Raw genomic sequence first — 24,425 nt, forward strand, 5'->3', positions numbered from 1 at the left:
TGATTTTCTAAAATGGAAAAAAATAAAAATTCCATTGTCCTTTTCTGGCTCTATAGCAGTCTCAAGGAATCTTAAAAACTGCATGCATGCAAAACTCCTCCTGTAATCTAATTTCTTGCTTGTGCAATTAACTTACTGTTTTTCCCCAGAGGTGTGCACTGACCTACAAGTCAATGTACAGACCTTCACTGCATATTGGGGAGATATCTTCTAAAACTCATCCAAATCTAAACTAGCACTGTTACAGCACTACCGTCGCTTAGGCGGTGATAATGAGTGAGTGAATAACTTGTATAGCGCTACAAATGCGAACTGAATCGCCTCAAGGCTCTTGGTATCTATTTCCTTCCTTATCCTTCAGAGGAGGTGGGTCTTGAGTTTTTTTCTGAAGGCCCGATGATTTTCTTCCATTCGGATGTTAGTTGGTAGCACGTTCCACAGCCGGGGTCCTTGGTAGGCATGTGCATTTCGTTTTGTTCCGAATCAAAATTCGGACGAATTTTTCATTATTCGAATTCCCGAATTGTAATATTAACGAATTAACCAGATCCAAACGAACGTTTTCGAATCGAAAACCCGCGTACGAAATTCGATTGAATTCGAAAACAAATTCTGTTCGACTGGAATTCGAAAACAATTCGATTCAAAAACAAATTCGAATGAAAATTGAAAGCAAATTTGAATCAAAATCTAAAAAATATAAATCGATTTCTAAAAAAGACTACAATAAAATAGAATATAAAAAATTAAAACAATAGTAAAGAACAGAATGGAATTTAATAGAATGTAATCAAATACAATAGAATATGACCTGGCTTCTTCTATCTATCTTCCATTTTCTGAAATTCGAAATTCATATAGAATGAACTCAAATTCGAATAGAAAAATATTAGAAGAGTAGAATAATAAAATATATATATATATATATTCTAATATTTTTCTATTCAAATTTGAGTTCATTCTATATGAATTTCGAATTTCAGAAGATGGTTATATATATATATAAGTGTAACCGTCACCGTAGGAATGGAATGGAATGGTCCTGTTTACTGATGATTTTGAGGAGCGGGCGGATAATAAAGTCAGACCTTTCCACACATCAGTCAGTTTGACAAAAGACTAATGCCCTGTACACATGATCGGAATTTCCGATGTGATAAAATCCGATGGAATTTTTCTTCTGAATTCCTTTTAACCTCCCTGGCGGTAAACCCGAGCGTGACTCGGGGTTGGTTTTTAATGCTAAGATCGGTATCCTCGAGTCACGCTCGGGGTGGACGTGCAGCGGCGCGGCTTACCTTTCGCTGGATCCACAGGCAAGTTACTCACCTTGTCCCTGGATCCAGCGATGCCACCCCGCTGTGTGAGCGAGCGGGACCTCCTCGCTCGATTCACAGTCTCCCCGTGTGCCGCCGATCTCCGTTCCCTGCGACGTTACGACGCACGGGAGCGGAGAACGGCGCCAAATTCAAAAAAGTAAACAAACACTTTACATACAGTATACTGTAATCTATAAGATTACAGTATACTGTATGTAAAAAATACACACCCCCCTTGTCCCTAGTGGTCTGCCCAGTGCCCTACATGTACTTTTATAAAAATAAAAAATGTAATTTCTGCCTAAAAACTGTAGATTGTCCAAAAGTGTCCCTTTATGTCAAAAATGGTTTTAGATCAGCTAGAAAACAGTGATAATAAATTATAATCACTTGCAGAAATGTGCGATAGCGATTTGTGGGGAAATTCGTCATAAAAATAAATAAATAATGACAGCGACAATTCTGCAACTGAGCAAATTTCAGTGATTTTGTGTTGATTACATTATTGAATAATTTTTATTATAATTATATTATTATTTGTTATAATTATTTATAATTATTTATTATATTATAATTTATAATTTTGTTTTAAAAAAAAAATCATACCCGGGATGCCTACAAGACTCTTGCTTGGTCAGATTTAAGTGAGTTATTTCTAAAAATTACAGGCCTACAGTATAAAACGCCACATTTCCTTGCAAAATAATTGTACCGCTTTTGGTACGTAATTCCAGACAGAATCATACCGCCAGGGAGGTTAAGCTGTCTTGCATACACACTGTCAGACCAAATTCCAACCGTCCAAAACGCAGTGACGTAAAACACTACGACGAGCCGAGAAAAATTAAGTTCAATGCTTCCTAACATGCGTCGACTTGATTCTGAGCATGCGTGTTTTTTTCTCCGTCGTAGTTCCACACAGATGATCGGAATTTTCTACAGGATTTTTTTCCATCGGGAAAGAATAAAACATGTTCTATTTCTAAACTCCGACGGAAAAAAGTCTGATGGGGCGTACACACGGTCGGAATATGCGATGAAGAAAATCCGTCTGACTTTTTTCATCGGAAATTCCGATCGTGTGTACGATCGCATAAGGCATTTTTAAATATTTTGCAGAAAAGTTAAAATAAGAATGAAAAAAAAAATAATGCTCTAAAATCTTTCCCATGAACACAATTCACCTGGAGGAGATTATCAACATAGTAAGACTAAATCTAACTCTGGAACACATACATAAAAGTGTAAAGCAATACACACTTTGGTGACACACTTGTAGGGATGAGATCTGGGTATTGTTGCCTTACCTGAATATATTTCCCAAAACATCTGGATTTAATACAGAACCAGAATCCTGGAACTAGAGCCATAAAGAACAATGAATATAGATATGAGGAAGACAGATAGATACTATAGATAGATAAGATAGATAGATATTATAGATAAGAGAGATAAGATAGATATTATAGCTGAAGAGATACGATAGATAGATAAGATAGATATTATAGCTGAAGAGATACGATAGATAGATAAGATAGATATTATAGCTGAAGATAGATAAGATAGATAAGAAAGAATAGATAGAATAGATAGATAATTTGTGGGATTTCTTCTATAAAGCTGGCCATACATTATTACATTTTCTTATTCAATTCCTTTTAGATTTACCTTCAACTATGTAGTGTAAAGACCTGTCTGAATTGCATACTAATTGAAAGTGTTTAGGTGTGACCTCATATTATATGGTTTTGGTAAATCTAAAGAAAAGTTGTACAAGAAAATTGTATACTGTATGGCCAACCTTACTAGAATAGACAGATTATTTTGGCTCACCTTTCCACACAGACGGCACTCCATATGATGTGAGAGGATTCCAATGTCTTTTGCGACTGGACATACAACCAATAATGATATTAACAATCTTATCTAAAATTAGGTATCATTTTTAGCAATTACGAGTAACAAAGAAAAATAAATTATAGCAATTATCATTTTTATCATTTTATATATCATTTTTTTAATGAATTACTTCAGCACCCGCGTCATCTTTTTTCAATTTATGTTATAACTTAGGTTTGAATTAAAATGAAAACCACAATAGTTTTAAGTTAATAGAGTAAATAGCAGAAACTCCCAAGCTGATGATTTTGCAGTGATGATCTCAGTTTGATTTGTTTATAGTGGTAAATAGGTTTCCTAAATTCTGTAGATCGTTTTTTGTATAAGGCAGAGTGCACAGTACCCCCGCCACATCTTTACAGAATGCTGTTCTATTAGTATATAGACTCCCCTTACAACAGTTTTATAGTTACTGGGCCAGATTCATGAAGCACTTACACCGTTTTTTTTGGTAGATGCACGGCGTAAGTGCAGATTTGCGCCGGCGGATCGCTGCGCCTTATTTAGAGAACCAGATTACGCCTCCAAATAGACTTCATCGCCTCGGTGTAACCTTTCCACGCCGGCGCGGCATTGGCGCAGATTTACGCTGGTCGGATCTGGCGCGGCCATGGTTTTTGTGTTTTAAATATGCAAATTAGGTTTTTGGGCCGATTCATCAACTTAAGCTTGACCGGCGCAGGCTACTCCCGGTGAGCGGAGCTGAAATTTCCGGTGCAAAGTTACACCTCATAAAAGCAGGGGTAACTTTGCACCAAACTTGCAGAGGTCAGCTGGAGAGCAGCTAAAGCAGCAGCGTTACAAACGAACTGAGCAACAACACTTGCTGGACAACACATAGAGGCGGTCCCCATGTTGGGAGAGGCCCTCAATAATTACAGCCCTCTCCTGAAATTGGTCATCCGCCCACCTGAGGATTCCTCATCAGCCATAACTGCCCCACCACAATGCAAACGACCTAGCTTAGAAAAAAAAAAGCTTCAGTACATTTGCACCTGCAGGGCGGAAGTCTGGGCTGATTCATGGACTGGGATTTGGTAGTGGGTCGGCGTAGCTCAGGGATCACGCGGGGGCGCAGTTCTGAGCATGTGCAGATTGGGGCATTTACCCCTGGATGTCACTGAGCATGTGCGTTCTAAGATGCGCCCCCGGCGTGACCCCTGCGCCACGGTCGGCACTTCATTAGCATAGGGTGACTCCCAGTTGGCCTTACCCCGCCTTACGCCGTCTAAAATCCGCCCGCTGGGGCATCGTAGACAAAAAAGTTTCTTGAATCACCTAACTGCCTCTCCGCGCTGGACCGGTGTAGTCTAAAAATGATGCACCACGCCGGTGCAAATCTGCACCATTGTTCATGAATCTGGCCCACTGTCTACATACAATAGGGATCCCACATTTTTTGGACACAAGGGCTTATGCAGTGAATAGGTTTCACCTTCTGTAACATAATTGTCATTATATATCCACGTACAATTTTATATTGTTATTATGTTTTTAAGTCATAAATGCAGAATTCCCACTGGACCCAGATGGAGACAGGCAGGCGTGCTGCAGGTCACAGAGGAATGTTTCCTGGTTCAAGGAGGGACCAGGTCTTCCCGTGAACCTCTATCATAAGTAAATTGGCAATAATCACTGTAAATAGCATTTGGGGATTACCAGTCATCCCTAGCTGCAAGAAGATTTCTATCATAAAGTACTGTCCACTCTGCTCTTGAAAATCAGTGCACATTCTTTATTCTGGTTTTGATGCAGTTAAAGTAGATGTAAACCCTCCATACACCCAGTGAAGTGAACAGCCTCAGATGATACACAGAGAAGAACCAAATCTCCCTACATAAGTTTTACATGTAGATCTGCTGTCTTCACATTTATATACTGTTTAGAAAGTTGAGATTGTGTTAGAAGATTTTCTCTTCCTAGTTAACACAGAGTGTGATGTCTGGGCATTCAGCCAAGGTAGCTAACATTGCTGATTGGAGGAAAGGCACACACCCCCTCTCATCATTGGCAGAGACTCTCAGAGGTGTTTTGTAACAGGGCCAGCTCTCTGCTAATCTATTTTAGCAACCTCCCCAGACAGAAGATTCAGGCTGCTCTTGTCTAAGGTATCAGAGAATTTGTCAGGAGTTATCTGGCTGATAACAGAAGAACGGCTCAGGAGAGAGCTACAGGACTTAGTTCACATTTCATGATTCACTTTAAGTCAAGGTATTTCACCTCATTTATGGGGACTTTGAAGCGAGTCTAATGTACAGTACCAGATTATTAAAGCGGGGGTTCCACGGATTTATTTTATTTTTTTTAATTATTCTGCCGTTCTTACCTTTTATAAACAGCCACCCGTGCGTCCCACTCTTTAACCCGCCAGCATTCGTTTTTAGCCCAAAAGGATATTTTATATAATCCGGAGCTGTAAGGTTTCATCTTTAGTTTGGGCACTGTGAAGCCCAGCACAAGCTACTTCCGGGATACGGTGAATGACCTGCTGCAGAGTCATGTGACATGCAAAATCACACGAGATTTGCCATGCTGCAGTAAAAAGATTTGTATCCTCTGCAGTGTCACGAGACCCTGCAGACTAATCCCAGCAAACAATGCGGCGACGAAGGGACACGCCCACTCCCGCGGGATCCCAACCAGGAAGTGGCAGCTTACATAGTCAGAACAAAGGTATGGAATAGTTTTTAAAAAATTTAAAAAACGAATTGTGCAAAAACGGCCTGAACCTGTGTGTTTAAGCTTAAGTTGTACATTAGGGTGAACCTCCCCTTTAAGTAAATTGCTCTGGAGAGGTGCCAATATAAGGGAGGTTAATTTGCCATCCACCCAATACTTCCTTCCTCATGTTGGGTAAGTAAGTTATACACCAGCAGGAAAGTAATGGCCCGGAGCAGAAAGTGCAACTGGGAGGAGGGTCAGCATGACTGGGGTGGGCAGTGAGGCGGAGTAAGAGCTGGGGGTAGGGGAGGTATTATGGCACTTACCAGGATTGGTGGTGGTTTTGTTCAGGAAGGTAGAGGGGCGTTTCTTTCCACCAGTGCTCAGTCTGAGCTTTTTTGCCACAGAGAAAGGAAGGATTTTCCCACCCACCCTCCCCTTTTTTGGTCTGTATCTTTTCGGGGGTCCCCTTTGTCATTTTCTAGGTCCGCACGAGGTAGGATGGTTCACACCTGGTGGGGCGGGTCTTACCGGAGTATGGTTTACCTTGCCTATTAACATTAGAGATTTGTTAATTTTCTTCTTTAAAAAGAATGGAGGTTTAGGGGGGTTGGGCCCATCTGGAGGTATGGGTCTCCCTTCCTTTACTAACAATACAATGGTAACAATGGTTTGTAGTTGGTTGTATCTGGAAGGAAGTAACTGGTAATTGAGCTGGCATAATATGTGGCATGGGGCCTTTATGGGATGTACAGATATAACTAATTGGTCAAAAAAACTGTCCTTTAAAGATCTCTAGACCGGGCAGGTTTAAGCTGAGTTTTTATTTGGTTTAATGGTTATGTAAAAAATGTATTATATGCATTACGTTGTATGTTGAGAGTTTTTTGTATTTCATTTTGTTGTAATTGAAAAGGCTGCTATGGCCATTCGACTCCAAAAAGAATGTGTCGTCTGGTCAATCATTGGGTTTAAGGAATACGGGTGGTTGCTAGCTTTGTAGGAAACGAGAGCCTCAGTAATCTGCACATCCCTTAGTCATGTCATTATGGTAACAATCTATGGTTTGAATGAGAGACTTACCCATGTTTTTCAGAAATATGAGCTTGTTTCGTTTGTGAACTGATATCCTAGTAGCTGAAAGTTTGAGATCAGTAGCAATGGCATAGGACGATGGACCATGTGCAGAGATGATAATATAACAGAATAAAAATAAGATTTAAATTGTCAGATTTCACCAGCATTCTTATACACATACAAAATGTAACCATTCATTGTTTGCCTTAAATTTTGAGCATCATTTGTGTTGTTTGTGGCCATTTCTGAACTGCCAGATGGGAATGACTAATCACTTATGATCATTAAAGAGAGATTTTCAAAAGTGTTGAGTATCCATCAGTGTTTGGCAAGGACTGCAGAGGGTCCCAACATATATATTGCTGCCTGCTATCTCCAGGAACATTGATAATTGTGTCTGGACAGATTTAATCAAAACTTAAAGTGGACCTGTGGTTTGTGTAAGCTGAGCAAAGTAACAGGTTCACTTAACGTGGAACTGTGCTGCTGTGGGTTCAGAGAGGTTTTTGTTTGAGTGCCCTCCTCCAACAATGTGAAGTGCACTTACTCCTCCTTTTTTGCTCCTTCACCACTATTGCTGTCATGTGGTTGCATACCTATTTTTCTTAGCTGTACTTCATATAAAGTCCCAACCAACCCCCCTATTTTAATACTACTGCCATCTTGTCACAGTCTTCTTCCAAACCCTCTCAAAGCCACACAGCACAGAGCACTTCCCATTCAATCACTGTCCAGTGCAGCTGAGGCTGCAGAGAAAGATGTGTGTTTGAGCTTTGGGGTGCACACCCTAATGTAATAGGCTGCACACACCTATGACAAGGATATAGTAGTTTGCCATGTCTCACGAACACATCGTTTTGGCACCCTGCTCTTACAGTACTTTTGGCATTTTACAGATGGGGAAATGTGGTACTGATTCACTGATGGGAGTAAGCGAAGCTGCTGTGTTACTGCTGATGGGGGAATGCTTCTTCTGTGAAATTAAAGTGATTGTAAAGGCTGTTTTAAAAAAAAACATGTTATACTTACCTGCTCTGTGCAATGGTTTTGCATATAGCAGCCTCAATATTCTTCTTTTTAGGACCCTGTCAGCGGTCCTGGCTCTTCCCCTCTATCCGAGTGCCCCTGTAGCAAGCCTCTTGCTACGGGGGCAGTCAAATTGGCTCACTTCTGAGCAATGCTCCTGTCCATTTACACACAGAGCATGTCTCAACGCCTTTCCCCGCTCTCTTCTCATTGGCTCACTGGCTGTGATTGACAGCAGTATGAGCCAATGTCTCCCGCTGCTGTGTGAGCCAATGAGTAGAGAGAGGCTTCGGGACAGCTGCTGTTCTCATGCACTTAATCGAGATGGGACTTAGGTAAGTATAGGGGTGGTGGGGGGCAGCTGGGGGAAGCTGCACCCAGAAAGGTTTTTTAATGCATAGAATGATAAAAAAAAAACTTCTGCCTTTAGAACCAGTTTAACCGCTTAAGGACCATCCATGGCATATATACGTCGGCAGAATGGCACGGACAGGCATACAGGTACCTGTATGTGGCCCTTTAAATGCCTGCCGTACGACCCTGCCGCCTTCCCCGTAAGTCGGACCGCGGGTCCCGCGGACTAGATCGCCGCAGGGATCCCCGCGATTGTCTCGGAGCGGAGATCAGTGTCATGTGACACACAGCCCATCCCACCTACAGTTAGAAACACAAGGCAGGGAACACTTAACCCCTACAGCGCCACCTAGTGGTTAACCCTTTCACTGCCAGTGTCATTTTCACAGTAACCAATGCATTTTTATAGCACTGATCGCTGTGAAAATGGTCCCAAAAATGTGTCAAAAGTGTCCGATGTGTCCGCCATAATGTCGCAGTCACAAAAAAATCACTGATCGCCGCCATTACTAGTAAAACATTATTTTTTTTATAAAAATGCCATAAAACTATCCCCTATTTTGTAAACGCTATAACTTTTGCGCAAACCAATCAATAAACGCTTATTGTGATTTTTTTTACTAAAAATAGGTAGAAGAATACATATCAGCCTAAACCAGTGGTTCTCAACCTGGGGGTCGGGACCCCCTTGGGGGTCAAATGATGATTTGCCAGGGGGTCACCAAATCCTGGGCTGTTCCTGGAGTCCGCAGCCACCCATTCAGTTCACAGCATTGCTGGGGGGCAGAGACTAGAAGTCAGCTGACGTGAGGAATGTGAAGTGGGAGGGGCTGGAGGAGACCCTATCTCCTGATTTCAGCATAGGTGTCACTCCTACTAGACACCAAAAAGTCTGAGACACCGTGAATACGGAGTAACACTACCTGTGATTAGAGTTGCCATTAAAAGTCCTCACTACAGTTCTCAGATAAGCAGATGACATTGATTAAGAGCACCTAAGTTGACTGATCAGAACTCCTCCCCAGCACTGCCACTGATCCTATTAACCCCACCCCCCACCAAGAAATAAGAGAAGGAATAACACTAGAGACTACATGGAAAGGAGAGAAAAAGAGGGGAAGGAACAAAGAAAAGGGGCTAAAGAGAGGGATAGAAGGGAAAAAGGGAGAAAGAAAGGAGAATAAAGAGAAAGAGGGGTACATCCTCAAATGTACCATAAGGGGTTTTAATATTGTACGAGTGGAAGGGACTCAGGGAGCACTAAATGTCCGTGGGTTAGGGGCGCAAATTACTTGCCTTGGATGCTGACAACCCACACTATGAAAATAATTTTACCGTTAGGGGTCCCCGCAACTTGGGGAATTTTATCAAGGGGTCACGGCACTAGAAAGGTTGAGAACCACTGGCCTAAACTGAGGAAAACAATGTTTTTATATATATTTTTTGGGGATATTTATTATAGCAAAAAGTAAAAAATATTGATTTTTTTTCAAAATTGTCGCTCTATTTTTGTTTATAGCGCAAAAAATAAAAAACGAAGAGGTGATCAAATACCACCAAAAGAAAGCTCTATTTGTGGGAAAAAAGGACATTAATTTTGTTTGGGAGCCACGTCGCACGACCCCGCAACTGTCAGTTAAAGCGACGCAGTGCTGAATCGCAAAAAGTGGCCTGGTCTTTGACCACACAAATGGTCCGGGGGTGAAGTGGTTAAGGATGAGTTGTTCCAAAGAGCTTGCAGCAATAGAGGTCAATGAATGTGTGTTTTAAACTTAATTTTCTGCTTGACAAAGCAGACCTTACAGGAAAACATAAGCCCCTCCCATACCCTTTACTAAAGGTAAGTAGTTCCAAAATGTACCTGTAAAGAAAAAACAAAGTAAGACTTATACTTACATTACTCCCATCTTCCATCTACGGTACCCAGGCAGGAGTGATGTCAGACCCTTCCACTGATATTCTGGCAAATAGAGAGCAGCCAAAATCACATGAGAAGACACTTGTGAAGGACTGGAGTGTCTTGTCATGAGATTTTGCCTACTCTTCATTCCCCTGAAATCTTCCTTGAAGAATGGTCAAAGCTAGATGTGATAGAATATGTGAAAGTATTTATCTAACATTTTTCTTTACAGGTACATTTTAGCACTACTAATTTTAGCTGATGTTTAAAGAGGAAGGGGCCCAAATAATATATGTATGTCCATTGTACTGCAAGATCCACCTTGAGCAGGGGTGACAAACTCAAATTCATCGGGGGCCGCATTAGCAGTATGGTTGCCCTCAAAGGGCCGGTTGTATCTGTAAGACTACGTGTCCACTATTATCATAAATAATTGTCACTGCATTTGTTTATTACTGGTTTTATGGAGCACAGGATTCAGGAGTTTGCTGCGTACGAAATGCAGGATACAGGAGTATGCTATGGACCGTGTGCAATATCTGACCTCTGCACCCTCCACTCTCCTTCCATCCACCCTGGGATGAGATGGGATGGAGTGGGATGAGATGGGATGGGGTGGGATGAGATGGGATGGGGTGGGGTGTGGTGGAATGGGGTAGGATGGGATGGGGGTGGATGGGATGGGGGTGGGGGGGTGCCGTAGGATGGGATGGGGACGGGATGGGGTGGTATAGATGGGATGGGGTATGGTGGGGTGGGATAGGATGGGATGGGCTACCTGACATACATGGACCTACCTGACATACACAATGACTTCACCTACCTGACATACACTGACCTCACCTACCTGACATACATGGACCTACCTGACATACATGGACCTACCTAACATACACTGACTTCACCTACCTGACATACACTGGCCTCACCTACCTGACATACATGGACCTACCTGACATACACGGACCTACCTGACATACACTGACCTCACCTACCTGACATACATGGACCTACCTGACATACACAATGACTTCACCTACCTGACAAACATGTAACATGGACCTACCTGACATCATGCGTCACAGCATCCATCCAGCCAGACAGAAAGGAGGGGAGGAGAGCCGCCCGCCCATGCACTAGTGTTGTCATATCCTGCTCCCTAGTGCATGGTGTCGAGGAGGCTTGTAATTGCCGCCTTCTGGAGTCTGCAGCGCCTATGATGGACGTCTCACGTCCCGCGGTCCTGTGATTGGATCTCCAGGACGTCCATCATAGGAGCCGGGTGTACCAAGATGGCCGACCGCTCCGGAGCTAGGCCAAAGCCGCAGCCTTTCCTAAGGCCGAGGCAGCGGTGCGCTCCGCGGATCACGGAACGGTCACGATCCGTTGCATCACTAGTGGCAACGGACGGCCCGTTGCGCGGGCCACATGGCAAGGTCTCGCGGGTCGGATTCGGCCCGCGGGCCTTGTGTTTGCCACCCCTGACCTTGAGGATATGAAAATACTTGAATGTCACAGCCTGGCCACAGATTCCCTTCTTCTAATGTTTTAAATATGCTTGCGATCTGTCCATAAATCTGTGTCTACACATGTTTTTGTGTCTCGGAGCATTTGATATAAGGTTTTATAATAGTATACATTGTATAGGAGGGTATTATGACTTTTTTATGCAGTTAGCAGGTAGCAATAGGTTTACATGGAGCAAAAAATTACTTGTCCCTTGTAATGCCGCGTACACACGATCGAAATTTCCGACAACAACAAACGTGTTTTTTTTTTCGACGGATGTTGGCTCAAACCTGTCTTGGATAGACACGGTCGCACAAATGTTGCTCGGAAATTCCAATGGTCAAGAACGCGGAGACGTACAACACTACGACGAGCCAAGAAAAATGAAGTATGATTCAGAGCATGTGTCAAATTGGTTCTGAGCATGGGCAGCACTTTTGTGTGTCAGAATGGCTACACACGATCGGAATTTATGACAAGAATTTTTGTTGTCGGAAAAATTGAGAACCTGCTCTCAAACATTTGTTGTCGGAAATTCCGACAGCAAATGTCCGATGGAGCATACACACGGTCAGAATATCTGACCAAAAGCTCACATCGAACATTTGTTGTCGAAAATTCCAATCGTGTGTACGTGGCAATACAATTACAATTTCTAATTAAGATGATTTACCGTAATAAAACAAACATGTGTATATTTTTCTAAGGTGTGCCTAGCACAGCTTGTCAAAATTTTACATTCACTCTACGGTTATACTTTTTAACATATTTTGTACACAATCAAAAAAATTTCATAAGGTAATGCTTTGACTTACATTCAGATTGCAATGATTCAGGATCCCACATTTTTTGGTACCGGCCTTCCAGCATAGACATTTCCTGGTCGTTATACTTCCAAAGAGCATCGTAAAACAGGTCTTTCTTCTTATGGTCCCAGAAACTGATAATGCCAAAGAGTTCACACATCTTCTCTCTAGATGAAGATTTGCTAATCAGATTCTGGAACTCTTCCTGTGTGATCAGCATATTGTCCCTCAGGTCAAATAGAACTGGATCGGCAAACTTTATCTTCTGTATCAGAAATGACCATTGACTGTCCAAAAAATGCTCCTTAGCTGTATATATAAATATTAAAAACATTTTTAAAAAACAAAATGTTTTGTCATCTTTCTACCTTAAGGCCTCGTACACACGGGGAAGAATCTCATCAGGAAAAAAAAGTTGTTTTTCCCGACGAGATTCTTGGCAAGAATCTCTTGCCGCCCGAGTGTACACACTGACCTTTTCAAAAGAACCGCGGTTCTCTTGAAAGGCAAGAAAGCAGTGACGTAATCGCGTATAACGAGCATGCGCTCATCACATTCGATGCCGTCGCCGCCATCTTGCTTCACCCTACCTATGCCGCGGAAGCTTCTGCGCATGCATCAAAGTCATTTCGAGCAAGTGCGGGTTTCCACGGCGACAGGTAAGTATACACACTCTCAGGCTTCTCGTCGGGAAACAGGCCGACAAGAATCTCGACGAGAAAATAGAGCACAGGTTCTCTATTTTTCTCGTTGAGATTCTGGCCAGATTTCCAGACGAGAAACCTGAAAGCCTCGTATACACGAACGGTTTTCTCGGCACGGTTTTTCTGTGTACGAGGCCTTAAACTTTGTTCACTGTTTTGGGGAGAATAGAAGAACATTTTCCCAAATATAGAGACTACATAATTGCACATAGAACTAATATTGTTTGGGTGTTTTTTGTGACTTTTATACCTTATTAGGCTTTGCAGGACAACTGAGTGAGTGATTTCTGCACTTGCTGTCTAGTCTTTGCAACCCAACCACCACTATGACCATAATACAGTATATCTCGATCAGCTCAGTTTAGCTTTTTTTTTATTTGCTAATCTTTACAATGCTATTCTAAATTTACTTCTCTCTTGCTTTTCTTGCTTTCTTACTCACCACCACAATGACCAGTGGCGGTTCATCCATAGAGGGCGCTGGAGCGCCGCCCCCCTCTGGCTCTTGCACCGCCACTGAAATACATAGATTCATGCATTGCACAAATCTATGTATTTTCGCTGCTGCCGCCGACTTTTCAGATGGCCTGATGGTGAGCGCCGGCCACCTGAATAACGGCAGCTGGTTGGCTGTGTGGAAGTGCCTATCAGAGCCAACGGCTCTGATAAGCTTTCCGAGTACAGCCCCCAGGCTGTAGTATGCTTCCGAATGCTTATCCAAGGGTCGTACGGGGGGTGCGTTCCTTGGATAAGACTGACAGGCGTCTCAGCCAATTCGGTTCACCAGTTCTGGTTACCGGTAACCTGATTGGCTGAAGCGTCATCGAGGGCGGGAGAAGACATCGAGGGACGTGGAAGGAGGATGGCTGCCCCCCAGAAAGGTACGTGGTGGGCGGGGGGAGAGGCATTTTACAGGGCACAGCTGCGACAATGGGCACAGTGGCGACAATGGGCACAGTGGCGACAATTAAAGGGCACAGTGGCATCAATGGGCACAGTGGCGACAATTAAAGGGCACAGTGGTGACATTTAAAGGGCACAGTGGCGACAATTGGCACAGTGGCAACAATTGATGGGCACAGCGGCTGAGTTTGATGGCATGGCACAGTGGTGACAATTGATGGCACAGTGGCTGTGTTTGATGGCATGGCACAGTGACTGCGTTTGATGGCATGGCACAGTGGTGAAAATGTATGGCACAGTGGCTGCATTTGATGGCATGGCACAGTGGCTGCATTTGATGGGCACAGTGGCTGCATTTGATGGGCACAGTGGCTGCATTTGATGGGCACAGTGAGGCTGCAATTGTTTTTTTTTTTTCGTTTGCGCCCCCCCCCAAAATTTTGAGCACCAGCCACCACTGAGTCAATGGGCACAGTGGCGACAGAAAAAAACATTTGTCTGTATGCAATTCCGCATGCTCAGAAACAATTCGACGCATGCTCGGAAGCATTAAACTTCTTTTTCTCGCCTCGTCGTAGTGTTGTATGTCACCGCCTTCTTAACGCTCTAAAGTTCAGAGAACTTTTGTGTGACCATGTGTATATGAGACAAGCTTGAGCGTATTTCCATCGGAAAAAACGATCAAACCGATCGTGTGTACATGGCATAAGAAGCATTCTGCCCACTGACCATCACACATGTATCATGAGTTGTAGATATAGTCATTTTTAGCAGGGGTTCCTTGAGATTGGAAAGTTATTTCAAGGGTTCCTCTGTGTTGAGAAAGGCTACTCTATACTGTAAGGTTCATTTTTGTAATATTTTTTATTTATTAGTAAAGATTCACCAAAAAAAATTTAAAAAAAAATTGGTAAATATACAAGTCACAAGCTTTCCAAGCATATGTGACATGGTATACAGTACTTGGGTAAGAAATGCAATCCATGTATACACAGCATCTCATCAGCATAAACTAGCATATTCGGTTGGAAATGACAACATAATGCAATTGGTAAAACTCTTAAATTTTCATAGCGTTTAATGGGGAGTGACTCCTAGATGCATGGAGAGGGGAATATAGATAGGGGCTGAAGAAGGAAGTTAGTAGAAGGGAAGTTGGGGGGAGGGTTCCAGCCTGGGGCAGAGAGAAGAAGGGAGCATTAACTAATTGCATTGTTCATATTGGGACAAGCATTTGAATTCTTCCCAGTAGAACCATTTCTTAGTCTGGTCCGCAGATTTATCTCTCAGTAAGGTTTTCCATAGTCTTTTCCATAGTTTTCCATAGTCTGAATATCGTTCACACTGTCAAGCCATTGCAGGAGGGAATATTTTTTCATTACTAGAAACACAAGCCTTGGCAGTATTTAGTAAATTAAGTACCAAGGACTTCTTATATCTCTTCGAGACATGGATGTGAGATGGAGAAGGGTGGCAGCGGTGTCATAAGTCAACGCGAATCCCTTAATTTGCTTTATAGTTTTGTAACCTGGTGCCAAAATTGTAAAGAAATGTTGAAGGTCATTTTTCCAGTTGGTGAGAAATCTAGGGTCACCTGCTGAGTGCGCAGTCACTATGAATTGATATGAAGAGGATAAAGAAAGACACATGGTCCCATCCTCTTGACAGATCTCTTCAAAGGGCATCAAAACCCTCAAGAAACTGTGAGGTTTAGGTAATGAATGTAAAAAAAGTTGAAGTTAGTGATGGCGCCAAGAATACAGCGTTGGGACACCATGAGTTGCTGAGACTATGGAGAGAGTGTTCCACTGTTGTGTGGTTAGAAACTTTACTAACCCTTTCTTGATCCTCGTACAAAAAATCCAATCCGACTGGCCTGGGAGGAACTCAGAATGTCCAATGATAGTTGTCATGAGAGAAGGGAAACTCTTCACAAAAAGTACAGAAGAGTGACGTTCAACTTCACGAAGGGTCAGGCCTATTAGATGGTGTTTGAGAAGGGATCTAGGCACCTGTTGTCTTGCTCATGACAGCGGGACAGTGGAGCAACCCTGTTCACTGTGGCGGGCATCAGAGCGGCATTGTAAGCCGTCTTGGCTGTAGAAAGGGAGGCGGAGGCGGAGACAGGGTGGCGTTGGAGGCGGGGGCGAAGGCGGAAACGGAGCGGCACAGAGTAAGGGGAATATGTAATGCCTGCTCAGACTGGCCGCGCCGCTCGCTCGCTGAAAACTGGCAAAATGAGGTGGCTGCTGTGCAGGTCACAATACAAGGTCCGGCGGGCCGGATTCGGTCCGCAGGCCTTGTGTTTGCCACCCCTGCCCTATAGGGTAGAAAATGCGTCGCTTCTGATCTTCTCTCCACCTTTTTAATTACATTGCCTAGTGGAATTTCAAAATACACCAATTCTGAAATCGCTCTACCTTTCTGATTTCATTTACCACTGGGACATCACACCCAAAACATACTACATGAGGGGTAAATAAAAACTCTATTACTGAGCTTCTTACCTGATTATACTCCCAACTGGCATAGCACCTTTATTATGAACCTCCATAAGGTGGAGAGTACTCTTCTGCTGATTGGATCTCTGCCTTTCTGATTAAACTTTCTGTATCTCCAACATGACCTTCCACAAGATAGAAAGTGCTCCTGATGATCTCACTACCTTTCTGATTTGGTTCACTGCAAGGATATGACACCTCAAACCTCTAGTCAATCACACTTTCCAACACAACTCTCCAAAATAAATAAAATAGTCTACTCCTGACCTCCTCTCTACCCCTCTTATTATGTCCAGCACTAGGATATCACACTTTCCAACATGACTCTCCAAAAGAAACAAAAATATTCTGCTCCTGACTTTGACAATAGAGGAGTCTAATGAACCCTAAATGGTGTGGAGACAATAAGAAAATAGTACTGAACACCAGGTCACCCTTATTTTCTCCAAAATTTGCAAGTCAGTAACAAAAACAGTCAGATTTAAATGTCATGTCTGTACTGGGTATTCATAGTAAGTGACACATTTGGAAAACCATGATCCTGCTTAACCTCCCTGGCGGTATGATTATTCCATATTTTAGGTGCTGAAAGTGGTACCATTATTTTGCATGGAAATTTGGCTTTTTTTATTGTAGGCCTGTTAGACCGCGTACAAACGATCAGTCCATCCGATGAGAACGGTCCGAAGGACCGTTGTCATCGGGTAACCGATGAACCTGACTGATGGTCCGTCGCGCCTACACACCATTGGTTATTAAACCGATCGTGTCAGAACGCGGTGACGTAAAACACAACGACGTGCTGAAAAAAACGAAGTTCAATGCTTCCAAGCATGCGTCGACTTGATTCTGAGCATGCGCGGGTTTTTAACCGATGCTTTTGCATACTAGCGATCGGTTTTCAGCTATCGGTTACCAGTCCATCAGTTCAATTTTAAAGCAAGTTCTCTTTTTTTTGACCGAAGGTGAAATAACCTATGGGGCCTACACACGATCAGTTTGGACTGATGAAAACGGTCCTTCAGACCGTTGTCCTCTGGCGATCCTATCGTGTGTACGCGGCCTAATTCTTAGGAAAAACTGACTTAAATCTGTCCAAACAAGAGTCTAGTAGACATCTCGGTTATGAAAATTTTGAAAAACAAAATTATAATATAATAAATAAATATAAATAATTATAACAAATAATAATATAATAATAACAATTATCCAATAATGTAATCAACTCAAAATCACTGAAATTTTCTCAGTTGCAGAATTGTCGCTGTCATTACTTTTATTTTTTAATGACGAATTTCCCCACAAATCGCTATCGCTCAATTCTGCAAGTGATTATAATTTAGTATTGCTGTTTTCTAGCTGCTCTAAAATCACTTTTGACATAAAGGGACACTTTTTGGTTGCTATGAACAATCTCCATATTCCAGGCAGAAAGAACAGTTTTTATTATATAAAAGTACATGTAGGACACTGGGCAGACCACTAGGGACAAAGGGGGTGTGTATTTTTTACCTACAGTACTGTAATCTGTAAGATTACAGTATACTGTATGTAATGTGTTTATTTACATTTTTGAATTTTGCGCCGCTCTCTGCCTCCGTGCGTCGTAACGTCGCAGGGAACGGAGCTCGGCGCTCGGCACTGTGAATCGAGCGAGGAGACACTGCTCGATCACACAGCGGAGAGGTATCGCAAGATCCAAGGTAAGTAAACCCTGCCTGTGGATGCTGCGAGGCGATCCTGAGTCTGGCTCCGGGGTAACCGCTTTTGGTGCTGAAATTCCACCCAGAGCCAGACTCGGGAATACTGCCAGGGGGGTTAAGGAACATTTGATAGCTGACAAATATAACAAAGGAATGCAGAAGCATCATAAACCTCTACTAGCTATGGTTTTCAAAGGACTAGAGATGAAGTCTTGTTATAAATAGCCTATCCTAAACAGCCTACAGTGCATGCTTGAGCAATACAAAGTTAATAATAGAAAAGGCTGAATGAAGTTCAACCTTTGTTAGGCTGGGTTCACATTGGTGCAATATCACACTTTGCATGTGATTCACACCGCCCTGCTGTGCAGATCACATACAATGTCTGTGCAATGCAAACTCAGCCATACAGATTGTATGGCTAAATTTGCATTGCATTCGGACCTAACTCATGTAGGACCCTTTTTTTTGTCCGCACCAGATTGAGATCGTCTGGGTGTTCACACCCAGGTGATCCGATTTCTGTCTGAATTGACAGTTCGCACTGCGATATGCAAACTGATCATTAACTTTGTATTGACACTCCCAGCGTTTCGTATTGGGCAGTGTGAACTGCTTGCGAGTTAGGTGCGATGCGAGAGGCTGCACTGGATTTGCAGGGTTTCCCGCATCGCAACAATGTGAACCAAGGCTAATGCCGCGTACACACGACCATTTTTAATGGTCTAGAAAAAACAAAGTTTTTTTCAACCCGATTATTGTTAAGCCGGCCTTGCCTACACACGATCGTGAAAAAAAATGCTCGAGCAAAACGTGGTGATGTACAACACATACGACGGCACTATAAAGGGGAAGTTCCGTTCGGATGGCGCCACCCTTGGGGCTGCTTTTGCTGATTCTGTGTTAGTAAAAGTTTGGTGAGAGACGATTCGCGCTTTTCAGTCTTCGTGCTTTTCAGTCTGTTACAGCGTGACGAATGTGCTATCTCCAGTACCAAAGGTCGTTTTACCAGAACGAGCACTCCTGTCTCATAACTTGCTTCCGAGCATGCGCGTTTTTTTCATGTCGTTAAAGTCCACACACGACCATTTTTTACGATGTTAAAAACAACAACGTTAAATACGACATGAAAATTTAGAGCATGTTTTTTTTTGATTTTTGATTCTTGATGGCCATTTTTTACGTCGTGAAAAATGCTCTGAAGCCCACACACCATCGTTTTTAATGACATAAAAAAATCCGAATAACGGTTGTGTGTACGCGGCATAAGAGTGAGTTTTGTGTGTTTTAAAATCATCCCCTGCGTAGGCCAATTGGCTGTAAGGGGGTAAAAAATATATATATATATTTTCTCTGACCCCATACTGGCAATCAGATAAACCCCTGCATCAACCTCCTTTTGATTTTAGGAATTTCCATAGTCCTGTATATTATGCTGACCGAGGGAGACATTTAAAATATGTTTGATTTTATCCATATGTAGGCAGGTTGACTACAATGAGGACTGTGTTTTCACAAGTTAGTTAGCCTACACGTAACACCTGGTATACCACTGAGAGCAGAACATTGATTACTCTTTCTCCCTCCTGTATAACAAGATCCTTACTGTTGTTGCCTCTATTTCTTGATTTCATATTTTGCCATCTCAGGGTGCAATTCTTTTAGAGTTCACTACATATACATCTTTACTGCCTGAAGGATACAACGACCATCATTAGTGCACCAACTGCCACCTACAGGGCCCCAACATTAGCCTGTTAAGATCTAACATAGAAACTGCTCCACTTGCTCAGTTAATAATCCCCCTTTTTAGGTTATTCAATCTGTCCTATTCTGACCAAATCTACTAACCAGTCTAGGCCTAACACAGCCACTATTAGGACAATTGGGCTAAATAGTCCTGTTTCCTTCTTACATAAACCTCTATTATTGCCTGTCAGGTACTCAGGGTGGTATTGCTAGAGTTTATGCTGATTTGGGCTACAACTCCACATTTAATGTTCTTTGTTTCCTTTGTGATTGTTACTTACCCAGTGTGCTGAATTGTATAATGTAATGTACTTTGGTTTGCATCTGTCTAAAAAAACATCTTGCCAATAATCGATAAGTTCACTTTGTCTCATGTTTCTTGTCTCACTTTCAATAACTAAATTATAGAGTGTAAAGAAATGTTTTACATGTTTTTTCTTGTATCTAATAGCTTGGCGTGTCAGTATGGCTGAGTTGGTGGCAGAGAACCGAAAACCCATTTTTTACTAATGGATCCTTCAGGGGTATCACTACACTACCTTTTAAAACTCATGTTAGAGGATCTAAATAAACACATAATCTCCCAATTTTTTTTCTGAAAAGTACAGATAGTTTGTTGTGCTTTATCTGTCTATCTCAGTGTTTCTCAACTCCAGTCCTCAAGGCACCCCAACAGGTCATGTTTTCAGGATTTCCCACTGATTAAACTGCTGTGATAATTACTAAGGCAGTGAAACTGATCAAAACACCTGTTCAAAATAATGGAGAGCCTGAAAACATGACCTGTTGGGGCGCCTTGAGGACTGGAGTTGAGAAACACTGGTCTCCACCAATGCTATTACACTTACCATGAGGTGACAATGGTGGAACCATCATCTCAACTTCAGTTTTGTTAAATGCACCTACAGTTAGAAAAATGATAAAGATATTAAAACATGCAGGTTTATACAACGTCACATATACAGTAATGACAAAAGTGTAGGCAGTGAGATAACAAGTAATATTGAAGAGCTACTGGGATGTAGATTTTTGGAAAAATATATCAACAGATCTATTTTGTGTAAGTCTTCGAAAATATTTTTAAATGAATAGTACATTAAATTACACAACCTGTTATTTGAATATAGGTATACCTATGATAGAGTTAAGCCTCGTACACACGACCGAGAAACTAGATGGGCGAAACACATCGTTTTGCTCGTCGAGTTCCTTGTTAGGCTGTCGAGGATCTCGGCGAGCCAAATTTCCCCGTTCCCATTGAGGAAAAAGAAGACATGCTCTTTTTTTGGCTCGACGAGATCCTCAACAGTTTCCTCATCGAAAAGTGTACACACGACCGGTTTCCTCGGCAAAAAAAAAAAACTAGCAAGTTTCTTGCTGTTTTTTGCCGAGAAACTTGGTCGTGTGTACGAGGCCTGAGATAGAGTAGTTTTATAAATACCGTATTTATCGGCATATAACACGCACAGGCATATAACACGCACCTTCATTTTAAGAGAGAAGTGTCAGGAAAAAAAAATACATTTTAAATAAAGAACTTTGAAGCAAAATAAGGGCCAGTGCCCCATCAATGCAGCCTGATCAATACCCATCTGCAGCCTCAACTTAAGCGCAGTGTGCTTTATCCATGTGTACAGCAGTCATACACCAATTTACAAAATGTTTAAACCACACAAGGGGTTCTGCAATGACACACAGGGGGTCATTTACTAAAGGCAAATCCACTTTGCACTACAAGTGCACTTGTAAGTGCGGTCTCTGTAGATCTGAGGGGAAGCTCTGAAATTAAGGGAAGCTCTGCTGATTTTATCATCCAATCATGTGCAAGCAAAAAATAAGATTTTTGTACTCACCTTAAAATCCATTTCTCTGCGTTCATAGACGGACACAGCCTTCTTTGACATTAGGGTTATGCTTCTTCTGGTAGGAAGAAGCATAGCCCTAATGTCAAAGAAGGCTGTGTCCGTCTATGAACGAAAGAGAAATTATGTTTTTTATTTTCCTTGCATGTCCCCCTCGGATCTACACTTGCAGTGTACTTGTAGTGCAAAGTGGATTTGCCTTTCGTAAATAACCCCCATAGACTATAATGGAGGAACCCTGCATGGAAATGTTGCACACTGTTGAATGCAACCTATAGAAATGAAAAGAAATACAGTATGGAGCCTCAGTTGATGACCTGCTGGTGATGTATCCTATCACTGGTGAGACTTTTGGTGGGACAATGCTGGGCTCTAGACTTCAATGAATATTCACCTAGCATCACATATCACTGACGGATTACACATGGAGCATTATGGAACAGTTCTGAGAAGACAATGTCCAGACTAGATGCAGGTAGTGTAGGTGGGTTGTATGTGAGGGTTGTACACAACTAGGAATGTTTGGGAAGTAAAGATGGATGACATTAAGGAATAAAATGTGTGATCAATACTTCCATACCTTGATACTCGGGAAGTCCGTATATGTACAGATAGTCCGGTGGAGAGATTTCAGATAAGTCTCCATCTAATAGAGCTATTGGAGTGAAAAGCAAATAAAAAAAATGTTAACCACTTTAAAACTGGACACTTTCACCCCCTTCCTTCCCAGGCTAATGTTTTTAATTTTTTGCGATATAAGCAAAAAAAGAGCGGAAATTTGGAAAAAAACAATATTTTCTACTTTAAAAGAAATCCAATAAAATCAAATTTTGTCATAAATTTAAGCCAAAATGTATTCAGCTACATTTCTTTGGTAAAAAAAATCCTGTTAAGTGTATAATAATTGGTTTGCGTGATCACGGACATATGTGTGCAAATGATCATTGGGACATGTGATCTTACTGTTACATACAGCGCCCCCCTAGTGGTTAACTCCTTCACTGTCAGTGTCATTTTCACAGTAAACAGTGCATTTTTATAGTACTTTTCGCTGTGAAAATGACAATGGTCCCAAAAATGTGTCAAAAGTGTCCGATGTGTCCGCCATAATGTCGGAGTCACGAAAAAAATCGCTGATTGCCACCATTAGTAGTAAAAAAAAAAATATTAATAAAAATGCCATAAAACTATCCCCTATTTTGTAAACGCTATAAATTTTGAGCAAACCAATCGATAAACGCTTATTGTGATTTGTTTTACCAAAAAAATGTAGAAGAATACGTATCGGCCTAAACTGAGGAAAAAAATAAAGATTTTTTATATATAAAATTGTCGCTCTATTTTTGTTTATAGCGCAACAAATAAAAACCGCAGAGGTGATCAAATACCACCAAAAGAAAGTTCTATTTGTGGGGAAAAACGGACGCCAATTTTGTTTGGGAGCCACGTCGCACGTCGTTGCAGTGCCACATCGCAAAAAGAGGCAAGGCCCCTAACCTGCATAATGGTCCGGGTCTTAACCGGTTAGGCATGCTTCTTAATACTTACCGTAAGTTGTACTGTATCATTTCTATTGCCCTTTTAAGAAAGCGTCTAGTAAATTCCAGGACTTTCCAGAATCTTGGAACACAACAGCAACAAGACTACAAGCTTTCCTCCCTCCAACCCTTCATTGTTGGAACTTTAAGAGGATTGTCACCTAATTTCAAGGGGGACTGTTGTTTAATAATTTTGATTAATGTATGCTTGAGTCATGAGGACTGAGCAGATTTATTACATCAAATGCATACCTTGAAAGATTGTTATAAATTAATTGTGTTAATTATTTAAACCAATAAAGTGCTGCAGCCATGTTTACTCCATTCGTTTAATGTGTTGGTCTTGTTTGGATTTCCCATGCTTTGCATTTTCTGCATGAATGCAACCAGTTCTCCGATTGGACGAGGTGGAGAGCATGATATCACTCCCCACCTCATCTAATTAGTGCATGCTTTCATTGATTCAGAAAATGCAAAGCATTCTCTTATTGGCACCCATGCTGAGAAGCTGATGCAATGGGGTTTATTTACAAACGATAGAGAGGGAAAAAATTGGTCACAATTCTGCTGAGAAACCAATCAGCTTCTAACCTCAGTTTGTTTAATTAAGCTTTAGCATTAAAACCTGTAAGCTGATTGGTTTCTCTGCAGAATTGTGAGTAATTTTGCCCTCTCTAGCTTTAGTAAATAAACCCCAATGCCTCCAATGCAGCAGGACACCCACTCAGCAAGGGACCAGGAAGCTGGTGGAGATCACTGGAGTAGAGGGGTCTGTCTTGGTGATTTCCAGTTCACAGGGGCATCGGCAAGGTATTGTATATTCATAGTTACATTGGGCCAAGCTGGATCAATGTAACTATGAATAATAAAGCCATTTCTGGATTTATTCTTTAAGGATCAAGACTTTTTAAAAC

At 41.9% G+C, this 24,425-nt stretch overlaps 1 protein-coding gene across 3 annotated transcripts in view; it reads right to left on the bottom strand.

The window, feature by feature from the left end:
• Positions 1-24,425, bottom strand: part of LOC120913169 — a 77,595-nt gene that overhangs the window by 17,487 nt on the left and 35,683 nt on the right. For all 3 annotated transcript variants that reach the window (XM_040322910.1, XM_040322913.1, XM_040322912.1), the window contains exons 7-12: positions 22,554-22,628; positions 20,960-21,013; positions 12,561-12,860; positions 6,963-7,016; positions 3,153-3,208; positions 2,627-2,679 (exon numbers count right to left, since the gene is read on the bottom strand). In XM_040322910.1, the coding sequence (XP_040178844.1) occupies positions 2,627-2,679; positions 3,153-3,208; positions 6,963-7,016; positions 12,561-12,860; positions 20,960-21,013; positions 22,554-22,628 (592 nt within the window). The remainder of the gene's footprint in view (positions 1-2,626; positions 2,680-3,152; positions 3,209-6,962; positions 7,017-12,560; positions 12,861-20,959; positions 21,014-22,553; positions 22,629-24,425) is intronic.

This window comes from Rana temporaria, chromosome 9, assembly GCF_905171775.1.
Source record: "Rana temporaria chromosome 9, aRanTem1.1, whole genome shotgun sequence".
Lineage (NCBI taxonomy): Eukaryota > Metazoa > Chordata > Amphibia > Anura > Ranidae > Rana > Rana temporaria.